This window comes from Patiria miniata, unplaced genomic scaffold (genome assembly GCF_015706575.1).
Source record: "Patiria miniata isolate m_02_andy unplaced genomic scaffold, ASM1570657v1 HiC_scaffold_19, whole genome shotgun sequence".
Classification (NCBI taxonomy): Eukaryota; Metazoa; Echinodermata; class Asteroidea; order Valvatida; family Asterinidae; genus Patiria; species Patiria miniata.
Window position 1 is genome coordinate 11811103 of NW_024037057.1, and position 22516 is coordinate 11833618.

At 40.9% G+C, this 22516-nt stretch overlaps 2 protein-coding genes across 2 annotated transcripts; one reads left to right on the forward strand and one right to left on the reverse strand.

Moving 5' to 3' along the window:
* Positions 1–1168: 1168 nt before the first annotated feature.
* Positions 1169–3402, reverse strand: LOC119725809 (protein adenylyltransferase FICD-like). The gene is made up of 2 exons (XM_038197389.1): positions 3006–3402; positions 1169–2396 (listed from the first exon to the last, which is right to left on the reverse strand). Exons 1-2 carry the CDS (start codon positions 3343–3345, stop codon positions 1321–1323), a joined length of 1416 nt encoding a protein of 471 aa, XP_038053317.1. The 5' UTR covers positions 3346–3402; the 3' UTR covers positions 1169–1320.
* A 54-nt stretch (positions 3403–3456) lies between these two features.
* LOC119725808 (ATP-dependent RNA helicase DDX51-like) lies at positions 3457–21765 on the forward strand. The gene is made up of 13 exons (XM_038197388.1): positions 3457–3638; positions 6064–7274; positions 7698–7789; positions 7960–8110; positions 9330–9475; positions 10422–10600; positions 11622–11721; positions 14183–14320; positions 15434–15628; positions 16751–16983; positions 18416–18581; positions 19575–19709; positions 20320–21765. The coding sequence occupies exons 1-13, from the start codon at positions 3616–3618 to the stop codon at positions 20341–20343; spliced, it is 2793 nt and encodes a 930-aa protein (XP_038053316.1). The 5' UTR covers positions 3457–3615; the 3' UTR covers positions 20344–21765.
* Positions 21766–22516: the final 751 nt, after the last annotated feature.

Consider the following 22516-nt stretch of genomic DNA (forward strand, 5'->3'; position numbering starts at 1 on the left):
ATGGCTAGCTGGTCTTAAACACTTTTCCAGTGTCACAATAAAGTGTGGACTCCTAAAAATCCAGTGCCTCTTACCGTTTCATTGGTTGAACGTTCACAATCCTCACGTAGGCATGAATGTTGATTAAGGGAATAAATGTGTGCTCCGGAGATTTTATCACTCTGTTTAAGACCGCTTAGAGTCTGGATGCTGATAATTACCCTCGCCTCCGGCTCGGGTAATTATCAGCACCCAGACTCTAAGCGGTCTTAAACAGGGTGATAAAACACATTTATTCCCTTAATCAACATTTTTGGTAGGAAAAATGATTATGCTTTCCATGTGTACAAATGTACATTACATGTACATGTATATGCACATTGGATCAGGCATAATCAGTTTCCAACAGTTTGCGTGTAGGGTTTACCGTACAGTGTGAAAAGGTTTCTAGTCAATTACTCAAAGGGGTTAGGGCTAACGCAATTTTAAAATAACTCGCAACAAAAATGTCTTGACAACTGGAAATGCGTACAAACTGACGGAAAAAAAACAACCAAACCAGAAACCAACCAACAACCAGAAACCCCCAAAATTAGTCAATCGCATATATATCATTATATTAAATATACAGTGCTTCAAGGGGAAAAAAAATATGACTCGGGTCGGGTGTGAATCGAACCCATGACCATTCAACCAGCGAGCTTGACTGGGTCGGCTGGCTGCTTTGTATACATGTATTAGTGGTGGCATTCAATTCGGATTTTTTTAAAAATTTGTTTTAATTATACTGTTTGGTTCCAATTTTGGAAGCTAAGAAAAATTAAGCCTTCCATTTTGTGCAACATAAAAGAAAACAACAGAAACTTCCCCAAATTTGCTCCATGGTCTCTGATTGTAACTGCATTCACTTGCTAGTGGTCTTCTTGGTACAGGTATGTGAATAGCCTGCCCGTTCCACTGATCAGAGTTCCCATTGTTTTCAACGTTACAGCTCTGGAGCGTTTTTGTAAAGGCCCAGTGGTTTTTGAATCCTGCAAACTACATTGTACATGTACATGTAAACCCAGTCATTGGGAGGGCATGTCACTTTGCACCTCACTACATGCACTAGTCACTTTTTACTGGCATTACTGTCAGCTGGATGGCAGCTTCCAGTGAAATTGAATAACCGTAATTCGGTTTGAAAAACTCTCCCACTACAAGTTTGAATCGACAAGAGCAATCAAATGGGAATTAGCCCAGGAAGATGTAAATTTCAGTACTGTGTTTACCCATCACATGATCACGGACATAATCTATGGAAGAATTTGGTAGTAAAAATCAATAAACAGGGATATATTTTCAATAAACAGGTATATTTTCAACAATTCTTTCATTTTTGTTCCCTATAAGTTCTGGCAGCGCAAGCGAGGATGATTCCGTTGTCAACCACAGCAAGGCATCCAACATGTCCTCTGTACACTGAGCAATAAACCTGATGAAGGGCCGTATATCTCCAACGTTGCCCTTTTTGATGGCTTCGTAGTATTCGTGCCGCTGAGTGACTTTGACGATGATTGGCGGGTACCCGGCCCGCATCAGAATCAGGTTCATTAGCAATCGGGACGTCCTGCCGTTACCGTCCAAAAACGGATGGATGTAAACCAACTTGTAATGGGCTAGAGCTGCGAATTCAACCGGATGCATTGAGTTGGCCTCCTCAGATTTCAGCCAGTCCACAAAATCCTCAAGAAGGATTTCCACGTCCGATGGTGCGGGCGGGACGTGCGAGCCGACAAAAACTTGGGTCGTCCGGATCTGGCCGGCTTCGAGCGGATCCACGTGGCCGAGGACCCGCCGATGGATTTCCAGAATGTCCCGGACCGAGATGTCCCCGAATTTACCCATCAGGGTGTTGTTGATGTACTGCAGTGCGGAGCTCATCCCTATGATCTCGTTGTGCTCTAAGATGCTTTTCCCCGTTACGGCCATTCCTGTCTCCATGATGCTCCTCATCTGCTCCAGCGAGAGCGTGTTTCCTTCAATCGCTGTCGTGTGGTAAATATGCTGGTAGTACATCTCCTGCTGCGCGCGCTGCAACGCGCGACTGTTCGCAGGCACTTGCAGAAAATCGTTCCTCTTGTTATCAATCCGCGTCAGTATCCCCTGATCAATTTCCTCCACAATCACTGATGTCCTTTTCAAATTGATGAGCGCCCTCATGTGAGATGCGTTGTTCAAGAGCGCGCAGGTGTACAGATGATCCGCACGTAAGATATCCTCCTCCTCCAGAAATTCGCCGTACTCGTTTAAGGCATCTGCGTGGTTAGGATCAAGAGCCAGTGCATGCAAGAACAGTTTGTGCGCTTTCTCGTTTTTCCCTTGGACTTTGGCGATCATGGCCTGATGAAGAGCAGCAAGCACCTCGCCTTTTATGTCTAAAGCAAAGGATAACAAAATCTGCTTTGGTTAAAAAAAAATCAAATACACAAACCAACAATACACAACATACATGTAGTAATCCTATTGTTTTTATAACCAACTGAGAGTTACTTTGAAACTGAAAATAAAGTTACAGAGAACAATCCATTTCTAAATTGTTCAAACCTAAAACATCATTCTCAAATTTGAGAATTGGACATGTTGAGGCAAACGCTTGAAAAACCCAGCTTATTTTTCCTGTGTTTGTGTAAGAGTATTACCATGTAAACGTAAATGTACATCGGAAGTGACGTTCCAGCATGTGCAGGAAAAAAAGTGTAGAGAATTTACCCTTTTGAATTATCATGTTCTACAAGTTTAAAACTTTTTCTCTAATTTAGAACTTAGAAGTACACTCAGGCCTTCCTTGTCAAATAAATTTGGGCATAAAATTGTGCAATTTTCAAAGGAAAGTTTAAACTCAAACGTTAACAAACAAACATAACAACTGAAGTGAAGTGAAGATTTCCTCTGATGTTGAACGGAAACTTCCGTCATGTCCGTTTTTAAAACACATACACTGTGCATGTACTTCATTTTACAGGTTAACAGATGAAATATATTACCCGGTCTTATAATGGGCTTGTCCCTGACAGTGATCGGCCAGTCCCTCATGCCGTGGTAGTCCATGCCGGGCCACTGCTCCAAATCCCCCATCACGCCCACTGCTTTCGACGCGCTGGCAGGCGGTGAAGCTTCCGTAGCAACTTGGCGAGTACCGCCCTCCAAAACGATCACAAATCTGGACATTACTGAGAAAAGGCAGGCGACAAAGACCCCGCCGATTAGACAGAATACAACCGATGACTTGGGGATTAAATTCTGGTTATCGTCGGTTGGCATTTTGGACGACATTTTGGGAAATTTAAAGGCAAACGAAACATATTTTACGCAGTGACAGAGCATTTTCACGTTCGTTACGGAAATGTCAAACTCTTCCGATGACGTATGTGTGTGTGGTACCCGAGACCACACGTGCCAACACATATGCTGATTAATGCCAACTTACCAAAATTAAAGCAAGGAACCCGTCTGTCATTCAATGATCATTTGGCCTTTTCTGATTGGACAATCATGATTTCAAGATGGCAGCGTCCATGTAAAAATGGAAGCGGCACGTGGGCAATGTAAAATTTGCTTTCTTTTTGAATCCTAACAACGATATACAATCACAAGATGGCTCTTTTTCACATGAAAAGGTAAGTGTTACAGTTTCTTAGAAATGTATATGTTAACGTAAATGAAAATGCTGTAGTGTACGTAGGCCCTAAGATTAAGAAAAAAAAAGGCATCGTTTTTCGCGTTTCGTTGCCGTTGGTCATCCTGTCATGCCTGTCCGGAAATTGGGCTACATCACATGTACATATTAATTATTATTTCCCACAAATCTCAGTAGTGGGGGATGGGTGGCCGTGGCGGTTGGGGGGGGGGGGGGGGGGGGTGGGGGGGGGTTACGCACGGGTTCTTTACTGTCACGGTTCCACTGTGTCAGTGTCACAACTATATACATCATTACATGTAATACAGGCATGACAGGCATGACAGGACCACTCCACTGTACCCGCGCCTCCGTCTGGCTGCGTGGAGCTGTGGAGCCACAGTCGACCTACCTCCGAGAATTGTGCCCTCTACCGGTGCGCGACTCCGCAACTCCAAGGCTCTGCCTCTCCATGGCTCGAGTCAAGTGCTTCGTCACAAGCGCGCCCTCCCGTCTTTTGCGAGGAAATTCTCAAAAAAATGGTCCCAGGATCATTTTGCGTGGAGCCATGGAGTTGCAGTCGACCTACCGCTGAGAATAGCGCCCTCTACCGGCGAGCGACTCTGCGACTCCGCAGCTCCAAGGCTCCGCGCCGCCACGGCCGGCTCCAGTGCTCTGTCACAAGCGCGCCCTCCCTTCCTTTGCGAGGAAACTAATATGGATATGGATGTTTCGTTCTCATAAAAATGTAGTCCTAGAATCATTCATATGGATATCCTACCACCGAGAATTGCACGCTCTGCCGGCGCGCGACTCCACGGCTCCGCGCCTCCATGGCTTTGCGGCTCCGTGGCTCCAGTGCCCTGTCACAAGCGCGCCCTCCCTTCCTTGAGAAGACAATTGCATTTGCTTCAATTAGCACTTTTTGCGCATCTGCATATTATTGTACTTTATGCCCACTGACCCCACCTGTTTCCATACTTAGACCTAGATAATCAATTCCTGACATCGTTCTCTCTGAAGGCATTACCCCTATCCTCACATCGCCGCCGGCCTCGATCCAAGGCTCCAAGTACATGAAAAAAACCTTGCTCTGGCGTGGCCCTGTATTCTATAGTTACTCCGTCACTTCGCCCGATATATTATTCACTTTGCCCTAGCATTATCACTTCGCCCTTTTCCGTATTTTTATCTCAAATAACCGAAAGATGGTCTGTGAAACTGAAAGTGGCGATCTTGTATCTACGGGCTCGGTTCCTATAAGGGAACAAAATCCACTTTCAAATTATTTGACCTACCAAACTAGTTGGCGACATAATTAAGAACATCCAGGTACGTCATAGATAGAGGGCAGGGTTTTGAATTTTTGACCAGGAAATTTTGGGGTAAAATGACGATGACAACGACAAAACGCAACACAAAAATAAAGATGGCAATCACCGCACCATGTACATGTACCTTGAACGCGCAAGGCGCTCTGAATCGCATGGCACGAACATGACCAACCATAAACTGCGTAGGAAAATCTTATACATGTATAGCGACTTGTAAGTGAACGCTAATTCTGCTCGCAGTTAACGCGCCAGCGCCGTGCGACTGTCTCCCTGCATATGTTCATGCACCTTTGATGAACGTTTGATTATCCTGAATGACCTGTGTCCCATCATTGTGCCCTTGCACAGTTGAAATACACAACTGGCTTATTAATGTTGGCTTTGTGGATCAAAAGTAAAATTCATGTACAGTGTATCTTGTAATCCAACATTACTTATTAAAATTAAAATGGTTAAAGGGAAAATACAACATTTGCAAACATCAAAAAATAAAACTACCAAATCATTTTGAAATACCTTGCTGGACTGTTAGTGAATGACAGTGTAGAGCATCCTGTAAAATCATGGCACCAGCTGGTATAGGCTTACTGTCATTTTCAAGAAAAGTGGTATTTTTGTATCAATTTCCAACGCTGATTGGTCGATCAGCGTTGGAAAAAAACTGGCTTTTTTTCAAATACTGGCCCCAATTGACCATCGCACTTGTTTGCAATCGATTACACACCTATGAACGGGTACAAGCCAGCTAGACTGGTTCCCTGACCTTACAATTCCCCAATGTATGTAAACTGCTCTGTTTCTTCTTAAATGGAGTCAGGGAACCAGACTACAGGAAAATGATTGTTTTTCTTGGTTTTTATAGCATTTTTGAACCCAAAACCTCAAAAAAGTCAGTGTAACTATATTAGCTATATATTTCCAACCCCCCAATTCCATCCATTTCTGAAAATTACCGCAAAAGCAAATGATGTATATTCCCTTTAAAGTGGCTGGGAAAGTGATAATCTCCATGTACATGTATAGTAATTTTGTGTTGAGAATCACAAATTTGAATCTTACAGTGCAGTATACAATAATTTGTCTCCATTCCAGATTTATGGGCGGAGAAGAAAGCAACTTTGGAGAAAACGGGTCTTCGGAGTCTATCTTGAAAAAGCTCCACGAGAAAGCCAAGGCACGGGAGAGGCAGTCACATGACAGGCAGTCATCACCTGACAAGTCAAAGGACAAGTCACATGGGAAAACAGTTCCTAAGAAATCTGTGGATGGCTCAAGTTTGACAGAATCTGCAAAAAATGTAAAGAAGCGTCAGTCACAAGCTCCAAAAAACCGTGGTATTGACAGGAAAGAAGAACTTTTAACAAGTTCGTCAGCGAAAAAGAGGAAAACTGGAGATGTTGCGGAGAGTCGCTCGGGGAAAAATAAGATCAAGAACAGAACTCCCAAGAAGTTGAGTGTGTTAGAAGAGTCGAAGTTGCAAAGTCAGAAAAGTGGCAAACGTAATCCACAAAAAACTGAAAAAGTAAGCAGGGATGACCTCCATCTTGGAAAACAGCTAGCTGCAGCTACAGGGGATTTTTCAGAGATAGCTCAGAAAAATGTGAAAGATACAAAAAGTGATCCGGATGAATCTCCAGTGCGGGTCATCAAAGAAGAATCTGATATTAATAGGTCTGGTTTGAGAGCATTTCGGGAAAATGCTGAAACGGCCAAGAAGCAGAAGAAAATGAAAACGCCTTCGTCAGCATCAAAATTAAAATCTGCAACAATTGACGCAGATTCGAACAGGACAGTGGACAATCGGACTTGTAAATTGAAAGATTTCAAAGAAGACACAGTAGTGCTCACGAAAGAAACTCCTTCCAAACAGTCGAAGGCTTGTCCAGAATTGGCCCGTAATACATTAAAAAACGCAGAGGGAACATCGCCAGAAACAAGGAAACAGAAAAAGAGAAAGCTGAGCAAAGTCTCAGATTGCGAAGTCAAATCTGAGAAACATCTGAAGGTTTCTGCTAGAACTTGTGAAAAAAACAAGGAAGAGGATGTAAGTGTTAACGACACTTCTGATGAATTTGATGGAAGCGATCAATCAGAGGATTACAAGGATTGCGCGCGTGCCTTGCCTGCGCAGGAGCCCTGCTCTATGGAAGACGATAGTCCAAGTAATGAGGGAAGCGGTATTGATGTGAAACAGGAGGAGATGGATTCTGAAGTCGTTGACAAGGTTCAGCAAAGCAGAGAAGTTGAGATGGAGGAAGGGCCATCAATCACGGATGATGCAGATGAGGAAAGGGAGGATGAAGGTAATTTTGGTATTAACCCTAACCCTGCTAGACGCAGCGCAGTACATCCAGACATCAGGTGGAAAAGTCTGGTGCACTTTGATACATGTACATGTAGCTATCAGCACCTGTGCCCAAACGGCCAGTTCTGAAACAATGAGATCTAGTCCCAAACGATTTGAATTTGGGATGGGGTTTCTTTTTGGGGGTACCTGTGCTTTACCTCAATAGGGTGCTTGGTTTCCATACTACCCATAAATGCGCACCACTAAAACTATACCCAGTCGTTGTGGAAGTCGTTGCATGTGGCACCTCGCTTTTTGTTGGAGTGACTGTGAGCTGAATGGGAACTTCCCGTGGAATCAGGCAACCTTTATTCGGTTTGAAAAACAAGTCAGGATAATTGCTTTTGAAATTTCCGGTTTCTCCAACCATTACATGTAGATGAAGGCACGGTGAAGGAGTCTAAAGAGGAAGGAGAGGTGGACAAGGCATTTGCTCTGCTTGGAAGTGACAAACATAAGAAGAAACAAAGGGTATGTACATGTATATTCAATTCAAATTATGCCTTATAATGTAACTCAAGTTTGTGTGTACTTCAGTCAGTGTTGTAACAAGTCAACTTGACTTCAGCCATTTCATTTGTTATTTGAGTCGAGTTGTTTTAAAGGTAGAGTATATAATTTGCTCATATCCTTTTTTTTAGGTGGCTAGAGTACTTCCCGATTGGCTAGCTCACCCGACCCTTGTTGAGCACGACTTGAATAAGCACAGTATAGCAGTGGAAGAGATGGAACAACTGGATCCACGGCTCATCAGAAGTCTACTGGATGATGGCATCAAGAGCCTGTTTCCTGGTAAATAAGTAGTCTTGGAAGAAAAGTGGATTTGGATTTTGCTTCCTTAACCCTTTCTGTACCACATTGTTTATTGACTGGGCTCTTCCCAGAACCAAACAGTTGCTCAGCCATGATCAGAGGGTCAGGGGTTCAAATCCAGCTGCTGGCGATATATATTGTGTCCTTGGACAATCCGCTTTACCCCAACTAGTTAGTACTCCATGATAGACTGGCATCCCATCCAGGGGAAACAGAAATATTCCCTGTCATATCATGTCAAGGAAACCGGAGATAAACACCGGCCTGCATGATGGGCCATATTTTGTTTTATACAACACCTGAATAAATTCTCGTCATCTGATTGGTGGATCGTTGATCACATGTCATTGAATTATTTGTCCCAATGCATGGCGTGCAGCACACAGTGCAATGGAAGTTCTATTACACGGTGAATATAACTTCCATGACATGGTTTCAGTGTTGCCGGTGTTGGCGCTGCGACCCGAATCTATTTCACAAAATGCAAACGTTACGCAAGACTGAACCACCGTTTATTCTCCTAACAGAAGTTGAAATATCAGAACTTGTAGGACAGCTGCTAACAAAAAGAAGCAAATAAAATTATAAAATATGGTGCCAAACGATTAGACAAATTCGCAAAACATACAGCAACATCTGTTGAAGCATTGTACTGATCCATAACTGAATAACTTCTTGTCGCGATTTTACTCAGGACGTGTTTTTACTCGGGAGTTATTCAGGTGTTGTATAAAACAAATAATGAATGTTTCACATTCGTGCAATGGTAAGAATAATTTCATTCGGTGACAAATGTTCCATTCCACTCGGCTTCGCCTCATGGAACATTTCATCTGTCACCTCATGAAATTATTCTTTCCATTGCACTCATAAACATTAATTAATTGTACATGTATATTGAGCACAACTTTAAACAATGGGGCAGACAAGATATTAGTTGCCGATGACATTTACAGTCAGACAGAGGTGTCATGCTACTCAGGGACGGAAGAAATATCCTCTTCTGTCAATTCTCAATAAATTACTGAAACATTTCAAAATGTTTCTTTTTACAAATATACGTATTCATCATAGTTTCATTTTATAACCATTTTCAGATTTTTTTTCAATTCTGTTTCTGTGAACCGTTTTAACAAGACACTGTGATAAATTTGTCTTAAATCGTGTTTTGCATTTTGTTTTTGTTTTTTTTATGTAGTTCAACGCCACGTGATACCAGTCATTCTGGACTCGGTCAAGCTGGGAATTCAAGCAGGGGATGCCGGTTACCGGCCACGAGATCTGTGTGTGTCGGCCCCTACCGGCAGCGGGAAGACACTTGCGTTCGCTCTGCCCATTGTCCAGGTACCGGTACTCAGCAATAACTGGTTAACAATGCTACCACGATACGTTAATTGGGGGCCGTATTTCAATAAAAGTCAGTTTTTTCCAACAATGGTCGGCCGACCATCGTTGGAAATTGATACAAAAATTCCAATTTTCTTGAAAATGACAGCACACCAGGTGCCATGATTTCACAGGATTCTTGAAACTTTTATTCACTTACAGTCAAGTAAGGTTTTTCATAACAATTTGTTAGTTTTGTTTTTTTGATGTTTGCAAATGGTGTACAGGGTGAGTAAAAAAAAACGAAACCCAAATGGCAGGACCAATTTTTGAATGAAGTTTTGCCTGTAGCACTTTCAAAATCTAGGATATGATAGCCCAATCAGTGAGCTTTCTTTTAGTACAAGATTCATTCAAATCACTCATGTACTTTTCAAGTTACAGAAGTTTGAACACAACCACCGTTTTAAAGTTCTGTCCAAAGGTCAGAACAAAAAGTTAATGTTCTTTCAGCAACATGAAAGCAATTCTCATAGGGATTCATGCGAATTGTGTTTTGTTTACTGAAAGAACACTTACCTTTTTGTGATCCATGGACAGAACTTTAAAACGGTGTTTGTTTTCAAAATTTCGTAACTTGAAAAGAACATGAGTGATGTGAATGATTATTGTCCTTAAAGAAAGCTCACTGATTGGACTTTCATATTCTAGATTTTGAAAGTGCTACAGGCAACTTAAAACGTCATTCAAAAATTGGTCCCGCCATTTGGGTTTTGGGTTTTTTTCTACTCACCTTGTATATTACCTTTATAAGGGGCCTTTAGGCAAATTACCAACATATACGATGTACAAAAGACTCTACATTGCTCTGGGTTTCTCGGTGACCCTCAAACCAGCTTGGACCAACTTTAATAAGAGGATTTCCTGGTCAAGTTTTTATTTTAATTTTTTTCCCGGCAACCAGGCTCTTCTGGACCGGGTGGTACCGCGTATCCGTGCCCTGGTCGTCTTGCCAACCCGCGACCTCGCTCAGCAGGTCAGCAAAGTCTTCACCACACTCTGCAAAGGAACCGATCTAAGGACGTCTCTGATTGGTGGATTGAAAAAGTTCGGCCAGGAGCAAAGGATGCTGGTCCAGACTAGGTGAGACAGAAAAAAACATTCGTCTCCAATTGTGATGCAATCAAGCTAAATCAGTCATTTGTCGACCCTGGTCAATTTTTTTGCTTACAGATTTGAAAAGAGCACAATCTCAGCATTACTGCTGTGAAAACTGCATGCTGATACCATCTTTAGTTAAAAAATTATGGAAGTCGGAACACCAGGAGATGTGATGAAGTGATGTGATGAAGTGGCCCTATTTTGGCCTGAATCTCCAAATAAAACTTCCTGACAAATGACTCATTTAGATTGATCGCATCACAATTGTGTAACCTCCAAGTTAATTTAACATCAGTCTGCCAAAAGTTAAATTTCTCTTTTTCCAATTCAACGCCATTCTCCACGTGAGACAAATTTCCCGTACGCAAAACAAGGAGGAATTAGGATACTGCCATTTTGAATTACATTGTACATCACATCAAAAATGAAATCTTTCTGTGCAAATTTGAAATTATTCTTAACAATGAAGCCCGAAAATTGTTCTGAAGTGAAATTATAGTATATTTCCATAGAATTGTTGTATTTCTCTTTCTGGTAATGAAACCAAGGATTCCTCAAAAACGGCCCAGGCACTGTAGCTTGAGATTCTGCAGAAACCTATTGTGGAATCCGGAAACCAGAAATACAAGTTTTTACTATGGTGGTGTCATGCTCTAGCGCATGCTGCATGCATTCTTAAAGACGAGGTGCACATGCATTTTGGTATTCCTATTGGTCGAAGGAGCCCGGAGTGCGTGTGTTCTTCCTGAGCGCGACTCCTGCGAGCCCAGTGCCACCGCAGAAAATGACTGCCGACAAATTTGTCTACAAATATACAGAGAAGACAGTGTGAAGAAATTACAGTTTTAGAGGTGGGAGGAAAATCCCAGAACATTCTAGGGAGTGATAACCCAATGCACATGCGGACCAGGGCAGGAATCGAACCCGGGCCGAAACGATGGAAGGCCAGGAGAGTAGGAGTGGAGTAGTGATACCATTGTCTGAATTTTCCCCTCTGTTGCAGTGGTGAGAGCCAGTGTGACATAGTAGTGGCTACCCCGGGCAGACTAGTGGATCACATCAATAAGACGCAAGGCTTCACGTTACAGTCACTCCGATTCTTGGTAAGGCAACAACTCCCAGAGTCATCCAAATGAGTATTCTCAGGGTAATTTCTTTTTACCCGCAGTCATGTAAATCTATCCTAACCTTAACCCTAACCCTAACACTAACCCTTACCATGCACTCTGTTGCATTGTGCAGTGGTCTCATTACACACCAGCCTAAGCTTGGCACCAAGTAGTTACCCTTTGAAATGCAACCAAATGTAGTAGGGCACTGCCATGGTTACTCACGTTACATTTGCGTAACATGAGTAACCGATTGTGTGCGTCTTGTTTATCATACATAACACATTTTTCTGGATGTCATCTTTGGTGCTTAGGTAGGTCTAGGTCTACTCTATCTACCATGGGGATAACAGTTACTAAACCTTTTCAGTAAGGTAATTACAGCACAAGGAAACTCAAAAGTACATCAAAAATGTAACGTGAGTAACCATGGAATTGCCCAGCAGTTGATTTTGTTGTATCACTGGTTGGGGTAAATGGGGTATAGCCCTCCCCCCTAATTAAATTATTTAACACATTGCTCAGCTTTTCAAAGTTTCATGAAAACGACCGTTAGCTTATTGCGCAGCTGCACAACAAAGTTGTTGCACAAGTCCTACGCATGGCGTAAATTGCACACGTACTGTTTCGTGAAATTCTGTGCAGCTTTATAAGGCATGCCTAGATCTTGTTGTGATGCAATCAAGCTAAATTTCATTTCATTTATTTTCATTTATTAATTTCACAGGTAAAAAATCAAGCACAGACAATAAGAACAGTAAAGAAAACAAAAACATGCACATACAGTTAGGAGAGAGAACAAGAAAAAGAGAAAAAAAAAGTAGCACCCCTGATGGATTTTAAAAAAGTAAACTAAATTACTATCGAGTTAATCTCCTGATGCCACAATTTAAGAAGAGACAATACAAAAGGACATTACAAATGGACATTATTAAAACATGGCTTACAGTATAAGAATATAGAACTATACAAGCAGTTAAAACTTTAAAAGCACAAATGGGCATTAAAAAATACAGATTCGGTAAAAGAGAGATTCGAGTGAATTATAATGCAAAAGGCACTATAAAATTGAGAAGAAAAAACAAGCAGCAAGGTATTTGAATGGGCAAGGCAACTAGAAATTTAAACTGTTTGGGTCAAGGGGACCTCCTGGCCAGGGACTAATCAATGATTTCTGAGAGAATTTGTAAAGGAGGATAAACTATGGATAATTGTATCTTTAATGCAGGCCGGTAGTTCATCCCATAATCTAGGGAATCTGTGAAAAAGAGAATGATGGGCAGCATTGGAACGAGCCCGATGATGGACAAATTTAACAGATTCGATATGTCTACAATTAATGGGAATTAGAGTGTCAGTGTCAACGTCAAATTTATTATATAAACATTTAATAACAAACGTAATTGAAAGGAAATGAACCCTGTTGATTAAAAGAGGCAGACCCAGCTTGACACACCTGTCTGAATATTCAATTACATTTACAGAATCAATTAAAACCCTTCTCGGCAGACCCAAACAAAAACGGGTGAATCGCCTCTGTACCTTCTCTAGCGTTTTTTGCTGAGTCGAAAGAACAGGGCACCAGACTGGAGCTGCGTATTCAAGTATGGGTCTGCTAATTGAGCGATAAAGTGAAGACAGAATGTTAGGGTTTCTAGTTTTAACTACTCTACCAATAAATCCGTTGAGTCTAGTGGCTTTGGAAGTGATTTTATTAACATGTGTTTTCCAGCTTACATGTAAGTCCCTGGAGATAATAACACCCAAGTATTTGTAACTATCCACATTTTCCAAAGTGTTTTCAGCAATTTTATACAGTGGTTTAGCAGGGTTTCTAGACCTGGTCACAGTCATCAATTTACACTTATTTGGGTTTAAAGTCATACAGTTTAGATTACACCAAGTGTTTATGTGCTGCAGGTCATCCTGGAGTGCCACTTCATCCTCTTGATTTTTAATGACTCTGTACAAGACAGTGTCATCTGCATACTGACGGAGATTAGATTGAATGCAAAATGGTAAATCAAAAGCAAATGAGTCGTTTGTCGGGAATTTTCATTTGAAGATTCAGGCCACTTCATCACATTACTTCATCACATCTCTTGGTGTTCTGACTTCCATAATTTTTGAACTAAAGATGGTATCAGCATGCGGTTTTCACAGCAGTAATGCTGAAATTGTGCTCTTTTCAAATCTGTAAATAAAATTTGTTTACCAGGATGACAAACGACTCATTTAGCTTGATCGCGTCACAAGTTTTAATATCATTTTCATTTTTTGGGCGATGAAGTCATATTATGCATAAAATCTTATTCTTTTGATGGGAATGAGGAATTAGTTTGAGTTAAACACAGTTTTGAGTCATGTTTGACTGAATATCCACTGACCTGAAACTTCAACACCAAGAGTTGTGATGAATTTCACGATTTCACTGAAATTCTTTATGTGAACACAGGTGATTGACGAAGCAGACCGCATGATGGATCAGATTTCTAAGGATTGGATCAGCCAGGTGGAGAAATGCGTATTCATGGAAAGCAGACAGGCGCCCGGCCCGATTACTGTGGAGACCTGCAGAAAGATTTGCCTGCCAGTAAGTTGATTCTTGAATTCATTGGATTACAATTCACTTTCTATTGTGTATTTGTTTTGATAAATACTCATCGTGTCTGATGTCCATAAATGTGGGGTCCAAAAGTGTGACATTTTCGTGTCCTTGTTATACCTGACCTGTGTAATTTGCCATACAAGTATCGCTAAAATTGGCTTCAAATGTTGTTTGGCGATAATAACACCACTCGAAATGGAAAGAAGAATGTTCAATACCTAACCTGTTGAAGTTTCAGCTCAGTGGATATTAAACTCTTCAAGAAAACAGGGAAAACCATGCACAACCTTTTGATCACAAAACACAATTAATTGCATTCTTTATTTCCAAACTTTAGTCAATTGGTCATTGGAAGTCAACTACATTTCTAGATTTCTTCAAAATGACAGCCAGCCAGATGAACTAATTTCACTGTGTTTAGTACCAGTACGATCTTTAATCCAAGTAATCATTTTGATAATAATTCAGAAGTTACTTTTGGGTTAAATGCAAATGATCTATTATGCCTTTAATATGGACTCATAGAGTTAGTAGCACTGTTGATCTGTTCACACTAGTATCATCATGACGTACGGTTTGTCATTTCCCCGACTTTCAGTGACTTAAAGGTATAGTCCATCATTTGTAATTTGTGCATTTTGTTCGTTTGAAGCAACAAACGTGCTCAAAATCTAAAGAAGGCCATTGAACAACTAACCTGATGAAGTTTCAGCTCAGCTTCAGCTGTATATTCCGAGAAAAACAGCATTCTAGGATCTTGATTTCAAATCAAAAGTTGCTGAATCATGTTTTGAATTGGGCCTGAATTCAGCGTCCGAGACACGTTGTCAATGAGCCGATTGCAGCTACGCGATGTTGCGCACTGATCCGACGAATTATAGCAACCGCGCGTGCGTGTTCGTCGTGCGCGCGCTTCGCTGCAAAACAAAATGAACTACTAATTTAAATTTCCTACGGTGCTTCTTAAGAAGCTTACTATCTTTCAACAAAGTATGTTTTTCAACAAGAATTACGCCAGTTACTTTTTGGATAGCTGCAAATGATGGACTCCAGCTTTAATTTCCAAAATATTTCTGTTTGGTTCCATTTATCTTTCAGCTACAGAAGTTGTTGTTCTCCGCAACGCTGTCCCAGAACCCAGAGAAATTGATCCAGTTGAACCTGTTCCGGCCCCGACTCATCACGTCGGTCGTGAGCAGCACAAGGAGCAGACAGGAAGCCCAACTGCATGATGGGAAGGGTCAGGAGAGAGGAGAGTTTGTTGGGAAGTACACAACTCCAGTGGGGCTTACAGTGAGTTGCAGAGTCCATATTTGTTTCATGTATATGTTGTAATCATATAGTGTGTTGCTTATGTAGCGTTTTTATTACTCCTGTTCATCATGCCATAATACCAGTTTTGTGCAGCAGCTCGAGATTAGTACAATCTGGTCTCTATCCTCACAGGTACATTTTAATTCTCCTTGATGGAGAGACAATTGTAGTAAAGTGTCTTGCCCAAGAACATAAATACTATGCTGCTGATGAATTTATGATGATGATGCTGATGATGTTCCTGATGAGTGTCAACTTTGACAAGTTGCAATGTAGGCAGTGACGGCTCTAGATGTATCATGGTCATGATTCATGTGATAAGTCCACATACTCCATAGTATGCCATAACCTTTGTCACCCTAAACCTCCTCAATCCTCCAAAATCAACCAGGCGGTTTTGGATTTTGGAGGATTGAGGCTCAAAGCCATAAATCCTCTTTTAAAAGAAAACCCGCGGCGGTTAGGGTTAATGACTACAGATATTTTGCAAGAACTTGTTTTGCAAATCTGTTTCACAACTAACAACAGAATTTGCTGAAGTGGAGCAAAGGCGTTGTTAAAAAGTTGAGAAAGCAAACCCTGTGTTGTACACGAGGTGAACACTCCTCTTAAGACCAACCCGACCAACCATATAGGCCACTCGGGTTGGGACACACCATTTTGGAGAGTTTGCCCTGGGGGATTAAGACTCTTAACCACACTTATCCTATAATTGGTTCCATAAAGGAGTGAAGGTCACTCTGCCTGAGAGATTTCAAGCATATTATTTCGTTGCTACATTCAATCTAAAAGTATTATCATGATGATGTACCTGAAGTGTTGACTGTGAACTGTAAAAATCGGTGAATAAATGGCCGAGAACGATCTTTTACTTCTATGCTAGCATAAAACCACAATCACCAGAAAGTATAGTTCCAGAAAGCAGTGTGGCTAACAGGAGGTAGTTCATTTAACCGCAAGTGATTATCTCGCTGGGACTGTGGAGCAGGGAGGGGAGTTTTGTTTACTTAAAGGCTCCCCAGGGGCTCCCAACAGAGGCCAAAATGGTAAGTGAAACTAGCCACTTTTTTAAGAGGGCCGTTTTCGTCATGATTTTTGCAGGAGCATTACATCCAGTGCACATCCGGTGAGAAGCCACTTGTCATCCTACACCTCATCCAGACCCTGAACCTTAGCCAGATCCTCTGCTTTGCCAACACCGTGGAGTCCACCCATCGCTTGTACCACCTGATCAAGCTTGTCGGCGGCATTGAGGTGGCTGAGTTCTCGTCCAATCAGACGGCAGGCCAGCGACGTCAGATCCTCAAACAGTTTAAGACCGGCAAGATCCAACTGTGAGTATGACTGTCCCACTATCCCTTACCCTGCCTGAAGCCCGGTTCATACTCATAACGTCAACAATGGTGGACATGCTGCGAACTATTGTTGACGCTTGCGCGCAGTGTGGTAGTCGAGTCACCAACGTCGAGTCCGAGTCCAAGTCTTGAGTCTCAAATCTTGAGTCCGAGTCACAAGCCTTGAAGTCCGAGTCTCGAGTCACAAGCCTCTAGTCCTAGTCACGAGTCACTTGTTCTTCGTTGTTCACGTGACACTCTTTGATACCGGACAGTTTTTGGCATGACACCGGGCCCTGGTGCTCGACCGTCGCACAAATACGTAACGTAAATATGTTTTGTCTTTTGGTGAAAATACGTGACTCGAGTCACGAGTCACCAAGCTCGAGTCCGAGTCATCATAGTCGAGTCTGAGTTAGAGTTCAAGATACGACAAATGTGACTCGAGTCCGACTGGAGTCCGAGTCCTTGACTCGAGTTCTACAACACTGCTTGCGCGTGAAGTATGAACTGGGCTTTAGGCATCACATAGCATTGAGAGTACAGTTTTGGGGACTTTGCTGTATTGAGCAATCAAATCCAGTGTATAAACTGCCAATTCTGAGACAATGAGAGCTACTCCCATTGAACAATAGACAACCAGAGCATCCTGGTCGAAACGTCAAGTTCACACTCACTGGTTCTTCTCAGAACCATCACTCTTATAAAATAGATAGTATCCACATGGTGTACCTGCAAACCTTCTCTCAATTAATAGTAGTAAAGTCTGTCACGAGCCAACATGGCACATCAAGTTTACACTTATCTCCAGTTTCCTAGGCATAAAAGGACTGGAAATGCTTCTGTTCCCCCTTGATGGGATGCTAGTCCATCGCAGGTTACTCCCCAGCTAATGCTGGTACCCATTCATACTCCTGGGTGGAGAGAGGCAAGTGCAGTGAAGTGTCTGGCCCAAGGACACAGCATATGGCCAGCAGCTGAATTTGAATCCCTGACCCTCTGATCATGAGTCACAAACCCTAACCACTAGGCCACACTCCCCCACAATGCCACATTGCATCCTGCTGCAGTTGGTGACCACAGACCCTGTGGCAGTTTGGCCTTCAGACTTTGACCTGATGGATCTTGCTACACTAGGCAGGCTTGCCATTTTGACAAGTGTTGCCTGTTGTTGCATTCCGCAGGGGTTTCTAGCCAACCAAACTCTAAGGCATCATAACCCACTAATTCATAATATTTCTGAGTTGCTTTGGGAGTGAATGCGTATTATACTGCATAGTTCCATACGTGGACCTCTCATTCTGTCCCTTTTGTCAATCCATAAGCAGCAATTACTGATTTCAATGGATGACTATCCTCGTTTAAAATTGCCTCAAGTCTAGGGGTATGCATCGTGTGCATTATTATATGTTGCGTTTCCACTTTCCTGTAGGCTCATCTGCTCTGATGCCATGGCCCGCGGTATGGACGTTGAGAATGCCAAGTACGTCATCTCCTACGACATGCCACCGTACATTAAGACGTACATCCACCGCGTTGGTAGAACTGCTAGGGCCGGCAAGACTGGTGTAGCGTTCTCTCTGCTACAGCAGTATGAGGTAATAGCTTCATCTTTTCATTTACCTTAACCAATAAAAACCCTGGTCAGGTTCCATTTATGTGAAAGATTCTGTGTGCGAAGTGGGTGTGAGAAAACATAAGGCTGGTGGAGATGTACCTGATTTAACAACGTGTAACATGTAGGCCTAGTAACATGTCGAAATTGCGTCGCGTCATATGATCCATTTCATGAAACTTGCCATGTGTTGAACTTGTTGGAAGTTCCTTGACATCGGCTTAAAACACATCGCAAGTAACGACGTGTCTGGTGGTCATTGCAAAATAAGAAGCATTCTTTTCTTAGCCATTCTTATGCCATAAAAGTACATAAAAGAGACTATAATACCAAGACAATGTGTGTAAAGATGTAAATCAAAAATTCATTGAATAAGTATGAATTAGCATGGAATATTGCAGTTGAAATTTCAAAGTAGCTATACAGTCCACTGAAATCTTGTTTTCCTTTGATATTGCATCACATGTCCGCCATTTTGTTTTATGTTTTAAAACTTTTTGAGAGGGGATCCGACGACGCTTTGTTAAAAGTCAGACAACTATTTACTGTACGCTGAATAAATACATCAAATAGTCACCGAGTTGTGCTATAAATACACCTACGACGCGTCGCACTTACAATGTGTTTTGTGAAATGAATCGTAGGGATGCGATGCTGTGATGCATCTTTAAGTTATGATGAGTTTCATAAAATAGGGTGCTGATAAGGGCCCAATTTCACGGCACTGCTAAGCACAAAAATTAGCTTAGCGTAAAAAAGTCTGGCTTATAAAAGCAGGTTATCAGCCAAATCTCCATGTGATTTTCATGCTAAGCAAACAACAGCTGAATACTAATCACCAGCAATGTACATCACGTGGAATTTTGGCTGGTAATCTGCTTTTATAAGCCAGACTTTTTTGTGCTAAGCAAATTTGTTTACTGAGCAGCGCTGTGAAATTGGCCCAAGATATGTACTCTGCCATCATCTGATGCAGGTGCCCAAGTTGCTAAAGCTGCTGAAGCATGCTGGGAAGACAGGCATCCAGCGGTACACTGTCAATCGACAAGATATGGACCACCTTGAAGAGTCCTATGAGAAAGCACTGCAGCGACTTCCCGGAGTACTAAGGGTAGGTCATTGTATAGAATATAAATATTGACTGCTTTTGAGTGGTAATATATATGAATATTGACTGAGGCATGCTGGGAAGACAAGCATCCACTGATGCAGCATCAGTCGACAACATATGGACCACCTTGTTCAGTCCTATGAGAAAGCACTGCAGCACCTGCCTTGAGTACTAGGGGTATGCCATTGTATAGAATACAAATATTGACTGCTTTGGGTGGTAATATACAAATATTGACTGAAGCATGCTTGGCAGACAAGCATCCAGCGGTACAGCATCAGTTGAAAAGATATGGACCACCTTGTTGGGTCCTATGAGAAAGCACTGCAGCACCTGCCTTGAGTTTTTAGGGTAGGTCATTGTATAGTATACAGATATTGACTGCTTCATCAGGTGGTATAATATACAACTATTGACTGCTAAAAGTGGTCTAGTGAAACTATAGCCTCCCAAAAGATTAGTATTCATTGAGCATAGCTATCTGATTATGTAAAACCAAAATTCCAATATAAATGTACTTCTATTTCATTTTGGCATAATTTAAAATTTACCTCCTCTAATAATGAAACATTTGTACCCAACTCTTGTTTTCATTTTTGATTTTACACAGATGGAGAAAGCTCACTCGGTCTGATGACAAACAAGTGAGAACAATGGCCAATAATATCAATTGACATGTGAAAGTTTTAACCGGCGCACTTAACGTGCAACTTTTGACGGTTGTGGCATACCCATAGAAATATATTAAATTACTAGAGCGCTAACTCGTCATACTGCGCGCGGAGCATTTTGAAGCCGTCCTGGGCGCAGACATTTTGAATTCATGTGCGTGTTTGTAGAACATAATGAAATTAAATGGATTGAATTTTGAAAGTGTACTCTAAAATACAATGCGCAAAATAAACATGCGCAAACAACTTAAGCGCGTTATGATGGTTTAAAAAATGTCACGGCAAAGAGCATCCACAGCGGATACGGGCATGCATGGCGTTGTTTGCGTAGAGCAAAATGAAACGCTCATTTGCTGATTGTGCGATTCGGTTATGGGCGTATCGGCTTCAATAACGCACCTGTATAGAATACAATATGCAAATAGCAGTACAAAAGCTGTACAAAATTGTGAGTTTGCCATAGGTTTGTGCACAAACATGGATGCGCCCAGCAGGCATCACTTTGTACATGAGTCAGCACTCTAGTAATTTAATATAGCTCTATGGGCATACAGTTGTAGCTCGCATGTGATTTTTAATATATTCCAGTATTTGGTCAAACGTAGTTTTGAATAATCAAATACTAAATTATTCGAAAATGAACAGCTCTAATGCCACCTCAATACATTGAAGTAAAAACAAGACACTGTTGTGGGTAAAAGATTCCTCAAAATACTTTTTTTTTAATTCCAAAAAAAAGGTAAAATTTATCAAACTATATATTTTGCAAGGCAACGGAACTTATTTCAGGGTTGAATACATAAGAACAGTTACTTTTCAATGTTTTAATTATTAAATTATTTAGTTACTTCTTTTTATTATTATCTTCTTTTTTTTTTTACCAATCAACAACTTTTAGATGGCCTTACATTTCGATCCTAATTATAAGCAAGACCTTTGTTGATTTGTGTATTTCAGGTCAATCGAGTCAGTAAGCAGTTTGCAGGAATTGTATTAATTTTGGTTTTCCTGTTTTAGAATACTGAAAAGATTTATAAAATAGAGTTGATGTCCCATGCCCTATTGAGACGCAACCATTCTTCAGAAATGTCAAGACTTTTCCAAAAGTCTAATTCCAAATTGTCACTGATGTCGTAAATGTGTTATAGAAGATGCAGTTATTAAAACAAATCTTAATCACATGTTTCAAAGTACATGTCAAGTTTTAGAAAAGCTCATTATGAAATTTATGAAATGTACATTAAGAATACACTATTTTTTTAACAGTTACATACTGTAATTGTGCAATGATATTCATTTGTCCTTACAGTATATACAAATAATACTCCACGAATGATAATGCAGTTAGAAATAAAAAAATAAAAACTGCCAATAACTGCAAATGATATGATCAATCTTTCAAAGATATCATATTCTTAATACTGATGTTGAAAACGCTGATTTTAAATTCGGACTCAAAAACACAGTCGGAAAAGCCAGTGTCATATGAAATGTTGACTCCTATGATATCTGGTCTCTTTTACCTAATGTGGACTTTAACATGCGCAATACAACCAAATCCGTATTTCATAGACAATCCAAATTTCTCATGACACCGGAATGTACATACATGGAAGTGGGGAGTAATTAAACAATAAAATAAGTACATTTTGTATGTGTCAATCAACAGCTAAATTGATAGTGTTAAAGTTACTTTCACAAATTAAATCTTTTTTTCTCTTATTAAAGTTTAAAGTTTGTATGTTAACAATTGCAAAATAACATTTTTTTTAATTTCGGCTTTAACAAACCCTCTGACTAAATGGCATCATTAGGATTGCTTTTGTGTCTCTGTTGCTGTATATAATTCTAACTTGTATAACAATTATCTATTTTAAATTAAACGTGGGCATTTTTGTTTCTTTGGCTGTCCCATTCCAAAGTGATTAACTATTGCAACGCTAGAAAAATTAGAGAAAGTATAATAAATCAAAATATATTTTTTTGCTTTTTTTCAGGATTTAACTCAAAAATAACACAGGGGAGATAACTACAGAATATTATTTCGGTTTTAGCAAGGGTTTCTTGTTAAGTCCGTTATACAGGTAATCACTGATGTTACCAGATAGTATGTGCCTTTAAAATTACTGTTGTGGA